The sequence below is a fragment of the Cupressus sempervirens genome, chromosome 1 (genome assembly GCF_028749045.1).
Source record: "Cupressus sempervirens isolate cs-2001-9-10 chromosome 1, ASM2874904v1, whole genome shotgun sequence".
In the NCBI taxonomy this organism is placed as follows: domain Eukaryota; kingdom Viridiplantae; phylum Streptophyta; class Pinopsida; order Cupressales; family Cupressaceae; genus Cupressus; species Cupressus sempervirens.
The window spans coordinates 131200290-131210463 of NC_143118.1; the positions used below are offsets into that span (position 1 = coordinate 131200290).

Here is a 10174-nt window from a genome sequence, read left to right on the forward strand (position 1 = left end):
ATCATTTGGACAGTGGGTTCATTGGTCTTTCCCTCAAAGTTGTTTGGGTATTGGGTCCAACTGTCTTCCACAACTCCTAACAGAGTTGGAATCTCTTAACAGGGACTTATATGTACTGAATGTTGTAACAGACTCCTAATAGGGTCTATCCTCTAGCAAGGAATATTTATATTAGTACATCATCTTGTTGATACCATCCCCACCAGGGTTTTCCCTAGTTAACATATTTGGTGTTATTGTGTATGAGTATCTTGTTGTGATTTCAGTTTACTTTACTCATATGGTTAATATTGTTTAAAGTTGTTATTGGTGATATTATTCGTAAAACTAATTCACCCACCCCCCCCCCCCCCCCCCCCAAAATTATATCAGTGGACTATATATTCTAACAAATAACTCATCATGTGAAATATTATCTAGCCTCCTACCACAATCATAAAACATATGAAGCAAATCTAGTGTCTTAGAAATAAATCTCAAATCATGTCGCTAAGGTGGTATTACAACTAACATGTTTTGTCTACAGAAGTTTTGAAACTGTATATCATGTATTTTTTATTATTTCATTGCCAAGGAAATCTAGAATATATTTGGTCTTTCTCTCAATGGCAACTTTACTTTGACTCGCATGGTTTTTGGTTCTATCTTGAGTGGTGGTAACTTTCTTAATGAGTTTTGGTCTACCCTTTCTGCTTATGTTAGTGGCACATATAAAAGTATAGGAATGGTGACATTTTCAGTCAAAAGGTGAGATTCCTTACTGATTCTCCTCAGGCCGTTGCTATTCTCAAATTAAAGGAAGACAAGTTCGTGAACCTATTGCAGAAAGGGAAGGAAGATATCTAGAGGAATGAAGTTGCCTATGGATATATCACTATCATCACCAATGAGCCAAGGGTTGAGTTTGATATCACCCTTAGAGAATTCTTGGACTAGATCAAAGCTAAAAAGGATTAAGACAAACAAGTCAACTCTTCGACTGCAACAAGACCTACTCCTCCAGTAAAAGGATCATCTACCAGAGATACATGGCCTAGTGCCAAAGATATGCCCCCAATTCATCAAGAGGGAACATATATTGAACCTAATAAAAAGTGAATCAATGTCAATGTTCTATCCCGAGAAAATCTTGATGTTGGGATCTTTAATGCTCCAATGGTGGGAAGATCACCTTCCACTAACAAAGGTTGGTTCAATAAGTTCTAAATGGTTTTTTTTTTTTTTTTTCATTTTGTGCAGTTTACATAGTCCTAGTTAATACCATATTGATGTATAATTTTGTATATTTGATGTATCCTCGAGTCATATTCAATCTATACTCTAACACTACTATATCTACTTCTACTACTATCATAAACTCTCAATCCAATATTATTTTTTGACTTGCTGATGATATGTACGATTATCCATTATAATCAATGGAATGTGCTCAAGTGGTCCTTTTTACAATCCAATTTACAACAAACTCTCAAATAATTCACATCAACCATGATTTCATCATTGACATAAGTCCCTTGTTGATTTTGTATTTTCATTTTTGCTACGCCATGATGATGAGTCATTTCCCAACATCCTCCTGATAATTCTATTAGTTGAGTTTCGCACACTTAACTTCTCCCTAATATGCCTTCGTGATCACCTACTATAACTATGGTTTGTCGTCTCTGATTGCAATCCTAACAAAGAAAGGGATCTAACAAAGTCTCATAAGCCTCCTAAACTTTAAAATCTCTATTTTTCTTCAAATGAAGAAGAAGAAAACTTTGCCCCTCTTCTTGCTACTCATATAAGACTTGTCCTCTGCTACTTGTTTTGAAATAAATCCATTCAATCTTGCAAACAAGATAAGTTTCAGCAAATCAAAATGAAAACAAAGAAAAAGAGAAACGCAAATCATTTTAAATGAGATAGTTGTGAGAAGGGCATCCTTGTTTTCTACATAGGCATCTTGTTTGGCTCTATATTGCTCATCCCTCTCTCCATGCTTGCTCTATGAGTTGCTCCATCAAATTTTCTCAACACGTTTGAATCACCTTCCAATACAGTGTGCAAATTTTAAATAAATATTATTTAAATTATTTTAGTTGAAAGAAATTTTATAAAATCTATATGACATAGATCAATGTTTGTCAAGTCCTTGACTTAGAAATATAAATCATATAATAGATCAATGTCATGTTCTAAACAAGTATATACACATATTTTCTTTTCTTTTTGGCTCCTAATAACTTTTATTCTAAACCTTCATCTCCTTATCTTCTATTTTACAAAAAACTCCCTCTTATTATTTTAGGATCTAACAACACATTTAATATTTTATTGTGCATTAAAGATAATTTTTTAATGAAATGGTTAAACAAGCAAACCTTAATATTTATCTTTTTAACTCGTGTTTGTCAAATGATTATTGTTATAAATGGAGTAATTTCAAGCTAAAAGATATTTTCATTGAAATACATTAGATCCATTATTCATTTCATATCTAATTGCATTTGTATTGCTAATATTATTTTATCTTTTGATATTGAAATAGATGTATTTTGTCAACAAATTTATTGTCTATATTTTATTATGTCTATTATATTTTAGAAGCATTTAAGTGTGAATTATTATTATCTTTTATTAAATTAGATAAATATCAATTATAGTTAATTTTGTGCATTCAATTTTGAATGGTATATTTTTTGTTTGTCTTTTTATGTAACATAACTTTTTATAGCTTTTGTTCTTAGTTTTGTGTAGTAATAATGTACCTTAGAAGATTTTATGTATGAAGAGTCAAAGCGTACCTATTTCAAGATGTCTTAATCACTATATAAATGTCTTAGTAGTGGAGCAATGGGTACCAAAAGTTAAATGTCTCTTTGATATTTCGCTTTGATATTATTGTCTTTTATAAAATTAAAATAAATATTAATTATAGTTAATTTTGTGCATTCAATTTTCAATGGTAGATTTTTTAGTTGTCTTTTTATGCAACATAACTTTTTATAGCTATTGTTCTTAATTTTGAGTAGTAATAATGTACCTTAGAGGCTTTTATGTATGAAGAGCCAAAAATTGTCATTTTAAAATATGGTTCATACCAATTCCAAGATGTCTTAATCAATATATAAATGTCCTATTAGTGGTGTGTACTATGGGTAACAAAAGTTAAATTTCTCTTTGAATTAAAGTGGGCAAACTATAAAAGAATACAAATAAAAAACTATTGATAGATATAAAATTTATTAATTATTTTATTTTATTTTATGAAATTTGTTCACAAAATCATTTTAGCTTTCTAATTCAATCCCAGCCTCATCTCTTTTGAATGTCAAAGACTTACACTTGGTAAGAGTTAATGACTGATAGCCTCTTTGAAAACCCTTTAACTTTGCCAATAGACCAAAGTCATTATAGTTTTTTTTTTTTTTTCAAAATAAATAATTAAAAATTTAGATGAACAATAAATGAAAGCAAATTAAGGGTATCATCGGCCACTGGACCCTTCTCCTAGAGTGGATAGCCCTCCAATTCAATTCCGCATTGCGATTCACCTAGACAAATGAAATTCCCTTCCATACATAAATCCTTTCAAACAATAATCATAGTGGTTTCTGCCCAACCTAATCCCTTCAACGTTGACTCTTTTTCTATTGATCTGATGGTTATTATGGAGGCAACACTTCAAAGTTAAAAGTAAAACAGAAAGGGCACAACGTTGTTATCTCCAAACAGTAGTGCAGATTATCAGAACCATAAAAAGTGGAGTCCTGCAAGGTGTAACTTTTGTAATGGTGGTAACTTTTTGAAATGGGTAGCAGTCAAAAGGGGCAAATGAATTTGGAATGGCAGTGGAGAATCAAATGATAAATTGATTTGCAGAGTGGGGTCATCAGATGGGTTATTTATAGTATATTACCAGTCGCTAGCAATTGCTGCACGAGCAGGAATGTTTTCTTTATACATACATTTTTCGGACTAGTTTTATCGCATCTTTTGAATTCTATGGGCTAGAAGAACAATCCAGACAATAGCTGAGATGCCTTCAAGATTTGACGATTCGAGAGGATTTTAATGGCGGCATCTATTGTACAGCTATGACTCTGTTTGATAATACTTTCTGTGGATGCTCTGATGATTGATTGTTTTCTAGCCCTCCGAATCTGTCCCAATTTGTTCTGTTTCACTTATATTCTTATGCCTCATACACATTGTTCAATTCAGGGTTATTCTATGTTGCTTTAACCAATTAGTTTCTGCTTTATATCCTGACTGGGTACCTGCAGTCATCTTGGCCTCCAGATGTTATAGGGTAAAGTAGCTCCTGCCTTTTGTCAAGGCCTCTTCAACTATTTCTGAGTTAAGATTATGTCCAAATTTTTAACATCATCATTTGGAAATATACTTCATGATCTATTAGCAGAATGAGAGTGAGAGAGTGTAAGAATAATAAATAGAATTAGAATGTAAGAATAATAAATAGAATTAGGTAAAATTAGTGCTTTTTGAATCACTGGATGTAGTTTTCTTAGCGTATTGTTTTGAAAACTTAATAGAGTCTTGTTTAGCTAGCAATATCAGAACCCAAGTAATTTCATCTGCAGTGTGCACACTTCAGCCAAGCCCAGATGATGTTCATGGACTCCATCTTTCAATTGATATTTGGTTAGGTAACTCTTCAGCCTCAGGCACTCTTCTTCAGACTTAGTTAGCGGATGCTAGAGATTATTCTATGGAGGTCGCTGCTGTAGTGTAACATGTGATATGTTCACTGGCAGCCAGCTCACTCTTGTATTGGTAATTTCACCCGCACGCTTCAGCCAAGCTCAGATGATGTTTATGGACTCGTCTTTCAATTGATACTTGGTTAGGAAACTCTTTTTCAGAATTAGTTAGCAGATGCTAGAGATTATTCTGTGGAGGTCGTTCGCTGAAGTGGTGTGATATGTTCACTGACATGTTTACAATCAATCTGCTGTTGTTGATTGCGAGTTTCTCCATTAATGGTGGTTCTGCTATTACCTGTCCCAAGTGCGGCAATACCTCAGTTCCGTATCCCCTAAGTACTGGAGATGCGTGTGGTGACCCTTACTACAGAGTCTACTGCAACAAGGAGAAACAGCAGCTTGAATTCATGGCGCTGAGCAGCACATACCCAATACTCAGTATTGATGCTACCTCCAATAGGTTTGTGATACAGCCCGCATCTCTGGAGAGCAATTCATGCACTTCTCAAGATTACAAAAGCCAAGGCATCTTGTTAAACAATAGCCTGCCCTTCAATATCACCGATAGCAACACCATCTTGCTTCTGAATTGCTCTACAAGGCTTTTGCTGTCTCCCTTGAATTGTACTCCTGCCAGTCTATGCCATCAGTATGTTCAGCAAGTGGAGGAAACCAGAATCTGTAGGAGTAGCAATCTGTGCTGTACATTCTCTGCCGGGGCGTCACCGTCCTCTTACAGAATTCATGTATGGCAAAGGGGCTGTAGAGCTTATACCAGTATTCTCAATCTTAACCCTGCTTTGCCCGCAAGAGAATGGCGCCAGGGAGTGGAAATACAGTGGGCTTCACCACCAGAACCAGCTTGTCAGAATTCTCGAGGATGCGGTCCGTATTCGCAGTGCCTCAGAGATCCGAAATCTAAGGGAATGAGATGCCTCTGTAGTCGAAATTTTCATTGGGAACCCACGACGGGGATTTGCGCCAAAGGTATGTTTTTAGTCTAGTTATCTTTTAATAGTGAGTAAGTTTCTATAATGTATAAGAATTTTTCAGTTGCTGTTTTTAGAATCGATTGTGTATGGATTTTTTTATCAATGTTTTGGATCACACTTCGTAACTCATCAAGCAGGTCTCCGTGATCCATCAAGTAGAGACCTTCTTGATGGATTACAGAGTGTGATCCGAAACATTGATGAAAGACTTGCTTGATGGATCACGCAGTGTGATCCGAATATTGATTGAAAAATCCTTACACAATCGATTCTAAAAGCAGCAACTGAAAAACTCATTACATTTTTTTGTTGTTTTCTCATCCTTCAACCTTCCACTCATCCTAATTCCTGTTTCAACCGAAACAGATTTATCACCATGTGGAATTCGGGGAGTTTGTCGACGAGGACTTCTAATAGGAGGTGAACTCATTGACAGATTCTACTTGCCTGCATAGTAAGATAGATTTGTTGTGTACGATTCAGTATTGAAAGTTATGGTCTTATACAGAAAATTATTTTCTTTTTTATAATAGGTGAAGAGATCCAGTAGGGGGGTCAACGATTGTAAGGGTTATGTGATAGATACCCTAATTACCGCTTTTAAAAAGTCTCCAAAAATGACAAACACCTGTATTAATAGCCCATCACATATGTACTAATAGTTGATCATTTTTAAGCTTTCTTGGTTGCTGATTGGTCCATTTGTACCACAAGTACTGTTTTTCTGTGAGTGACTATTAAGGGGTGAACATAACTCAAATAGGATAAGTCTTTTAAAATGACATTTTTTTACCACTCGCACTGCACAGCCTCTATGGAGAGATCCATAAATGCCCAATCGCTGAAACCTTAGTTTTAAGCTCTTCGGTCACCTACAAAGGTGAAAAAATCAGCATAAATCAACTTACAGTCTAGGAAATCTAGATACACAAAGTTAGCATTTAGTCTGAACAACTATGGATCTCTTCCCCTAGTTCAATGATATAATCAAAATGAAGAATATAAAAACATAGAGTTAATCTAAAAAAGGAATTTTATTATTAGTAGCATTCTAGAATATAAATGTATTCATGTTTATTAAAATTATAACAATTTTTTTTCATTTCTATGGAAAATATCTAAATTTTGCTTTTGACTGTTCTTATTATAAATTAAAATAATTAATAATTAATTTCCTGAATCTCAAGATGCTCTTCGAACCAATCGTATACTTTATTGAGATAGGTAAACTCAAGTTCTTGCTACCCGCCTATCTTTAGAATAGAAATTTAATTGTGATTTTTTTAATCTCTTTCTTGTTATCTTTTACTGTTAGGTTTTTATATTTTCTACAGTAAATCTTTTTTTTAATAATAAAGAGAAATGGAGAGTTTAAGCCAGCAATCTAAAATTTCATTTTTAGATAACAATTTAGTCCAACAAATGTACAACTGACTTTCATTCATATCTTGAACAATTCTGTAAATATTTTGACAGCTTATTCTTAGATTATTTTATGAGATGACTGGACACTTAAAGAATTAAGGATATTCATTATCAAATTGAATATGAAAATGATTAAAATGTAAAACTTCAATTTATACTTCATCTAATTTAGAGATTGATTTCAATTTTAAGAATGACAGATATTCTCGATTCATGATACTATATTCATGCTTCTGGGTAAGAATGTGTGTGATGTTATCAGCATCACATTTTTCACATCATACTCAATAATCCATCGTCCGGATGAGAGAGCTAAGAATGTAAAGAAATAATGATCTTCAATCCATCATCGCGATGAGAAAATTAAGAATGTAAAGAAATGATCCTCAATGTTTCATCATCAGAATGGAAGACTTAAAAAGGTAAAAAATAATAAATCATTATTTCTTGATATTCTTAGTAATTTCATCCTGATAATGAATCATTGAATATTATCTTAATGCTGGCACACAATTTTATCCAAAGACATAAATACAACTTCAATCGTATAAATATTAAAATAATTTCTTACTTTTTAATTATTTAAAAAGCGAAACAATTATAAATATGAAACAAACACTTCATTTATTCCATAAACAGTTCAAAACTTCAACAACAATAGTCAGAGATATATATATAAACGCACTCACTCATTTCATTGCTGTAGACCCTTGAATTTCGAGTAAACAGTATCTTCGACTGCATCTTAGTTTCCAAGATCGTTTCATTGCTCCTTTGATCTTTCCCAAGATTGAATCTGGACCGTTTGCAGGCCTGCTTTCATCCATATGCGCAGTAGCAGGGGCAGGAGGAGTCGTGGCAGTGATATACAGAAGAAAATGGCAGGTGAGAGAGGGGCAATCGAAACTGGCAAAAGAGAGAGCAAGCATCTTATCGGTAAACAGCGGAGGGAAGTCGGCAAGAATCTTCAGCAGCAAAGAAATAAAGAAGGCCACAAAAGGATTCGCGAAAGACAGATTGCTAGGCACGGGGGGCTTCGGGGAAGTATACAAAGGAACCCTAGAAGACGGCACAACGGTGGCAGTGAAGGCGGCCAAATTGGGCAACAGTAAGAGCACAGAACAGGTACTAAACGAGGTCAGAATTCTGTCACAGGTGAACCACAAGTATCTGGTAAAGCTTCTCGGCTGCTGTGTGGAGACAGAACAGCCATTGATGATCTACGAATACATCCCTAATGGAACCCTATATGACCGCCTCCACAAAGCCCCTTTCCTCGACTGGAAAACCCGCCTAAACATTGCCTCCCAGTCTGCTGAAGCTCTCGCATACCTTCATTCTGCCGCTTATACTCCCATTTATCACCGAGACGTCAAATCCACCAACATTCTCCTTGATGAGAACATGAACGCCAAAGTCTCAGATTTCGGCTTATCTCGCCTTGCGGAGCCCGATCTGTCCCACATTTCCACTTGCGCTCAGGGCACCTTGGGGTACTTGGATCCGGAATACTACAGAAACTATCAGCTCACTGATAAGAGCGATGTCTACAGCTTTGGCATGGTGCTACTCGAACTCGTGACGTCGCAGAAGGCGATTGATTTTTCAAGAGGGGCGGATGATGTGAACCTGGCGGTTTATGTGATGGAGAGATCGGAAGAAGGTAAGACCCTGGAGATTGTGGATCCTGGGTTGCTTGCAGATTCTTCTCCGTTGATTGTGGATTCAATCAAAGCCTTTGCCTGCTTGGCCTTGGGATGCCTCCATGAGAAGAGTCGGGACAGGCCCTCCATGAGAGAAGTTGCAGAAGAGCTGCAGTATATTATTGCTCTCAATGAGGATCATGCTCATCAAACTGACAAGCAGCTGGAGGACAATGCTCTCGTTCTCCACCCTAACTGCCCTTATTGACTCATTTTCTCATGGGTTTCTCCTACTTTTGCCCTAAGCCAGGATAGAGATGCCATCTTCTCTCAGTTGATAGCACTCTTCAGGGTTTGATATGTGAAATAGGTTTGGTAGATTGATGATGTTGTTTGATAGGTTAATGACTAGACTAGATTTAGCTAATGAAATCTTAAAAGGTTATTGTAAATTGTCTAATAGGTTCAGATGATATTAGTCCTCTTTGTTACTATCCAAACTTGAAGAGTGAATGCTATACATAGAAAAGTTTAAAAAGTTTTATATTTGGGAAAGGTATTAGCATTCCCTTTCTTAATAATTTGAGCTGTTAACAATATATTGAGTTTTGATTTAAAAATATGTTTTTTTTCATATACAATTTATGAGTAGTTACAATAAGTATAGGATTTACTAGGACATATTCAATTTACTAGGATTTTAATATGAATATTAGTCATTTCTCCTTTTAGAAAAAAATTCTACTTCTCTGTTGGAAAAAAATGATATGGAATTGTGGTCCTTTATGTGAAGTACTTAGTAAGTGCAATAATAGGAAGGATATGGAGTTAGAAGTGGAGAGATTTTAGTATGAGGTGAAGACGATATATTTTTGTGTCTACACTCTTGGGCATGCAAACACGTGTATGTATATATTCATGTGTGTTGGTGTGTGCATGTGCACACGTGTGTGTGTGTGCGCGCGCGCATTAGTGAAGAAAGCTAGAATGAAAAAAAAAAAAAAAAAAAAAAAAAAATTAGTAATCTAAAAAGGAGTTGCAAGTAAGAAGCCTAAGACCATTGTAAAGATAAAACTACCCTCAAAACTAGTCAAAATGAGGTTGATGAAGCATTGCAGTAACAAAATAAATGATCTCAACTAGACACTATAACACCACAAAATATAAACTATTGCAATTTATACTTAAATACCATCTGGTGTTGTTTGACACTTCAAATATCTCTATCATGAAACTGCAAAAAATGATACTTGATCTCTTCCAATAGCTTGTGATAGTAGCCATCTTCTTTTAGCTATTAGGAAAGACACAAAAATTGTATCATGACATCAAAGTTAAACTTCAACATTTCAATTTCATTAGGCAAAATGTGATTATAAAACACTCTAGAACATCTACTTTT

At 34.9% G+C, this 10174-nt stretch overlaps 1 protein-coding gene and 1 long non-coding RNA gene across 2 annotated transcripts; one reads left to right on the top strand and one right to left on the bottom strand.

Annotated features, from left to right (window-relative positions):
- The first annotated feature begins 3422 nt into the window (after positions 1-3422).
- On the top strand, positions 3423-9316 carry LOC149576513 (wall-associated receptor kinase-like 20). Its single transcript, XM_089817559.1, has 3 exons — positions 3423-5699; positions 6071-6124; positions 7941-9316. Exons 1-3 carry the CDS (start codon positions 4931-4933, stop codon positions 9038-9040), a joined length of 1923 nt encoding a protein of 640 aa, XP_089673685.1. The 5' UTR covers positions 3423-4930; the 3' UTR covers positions 9041-9316.
- On the bottom strand, positions 6367-7954 carry LOC149576514 (uncharacterized). The gene is made up of 2 exons (XR_016361685.1): positions 7819-7954; positions 6367-6576 (listed from the first exon to the last, which is right to left on the bottom strand). It is a non-coding gene; the product is annotated as an uncharacterized LOC149576514 (long non-coding RNA).
- Positions 9317-10174: the final 858 nt, after the last annotated feature.

Coding starts and splice junctions, on each gene's coding strand:
- LOC149576513 (XM_089817559.1), top strand. CDS start 4,931: ATGTTCACTGACATGTTTACAATCAATCTGCTGTTGTTGATTGCGAGT. Junction 5,700..6,070: donor GACGGGGATTTGCGCCAAAG/GTATGTTTTTAG, acceptor CAACCGAAACAG/ATTTATCACCATGTGGAATT. Junction 6,125..7,940: donor ACGAGGACTTCTAATAGGAG/GTGAACTCATTG, acceptor GACCGTTTGCAG/GCCTGCTTTCATCCATATGC.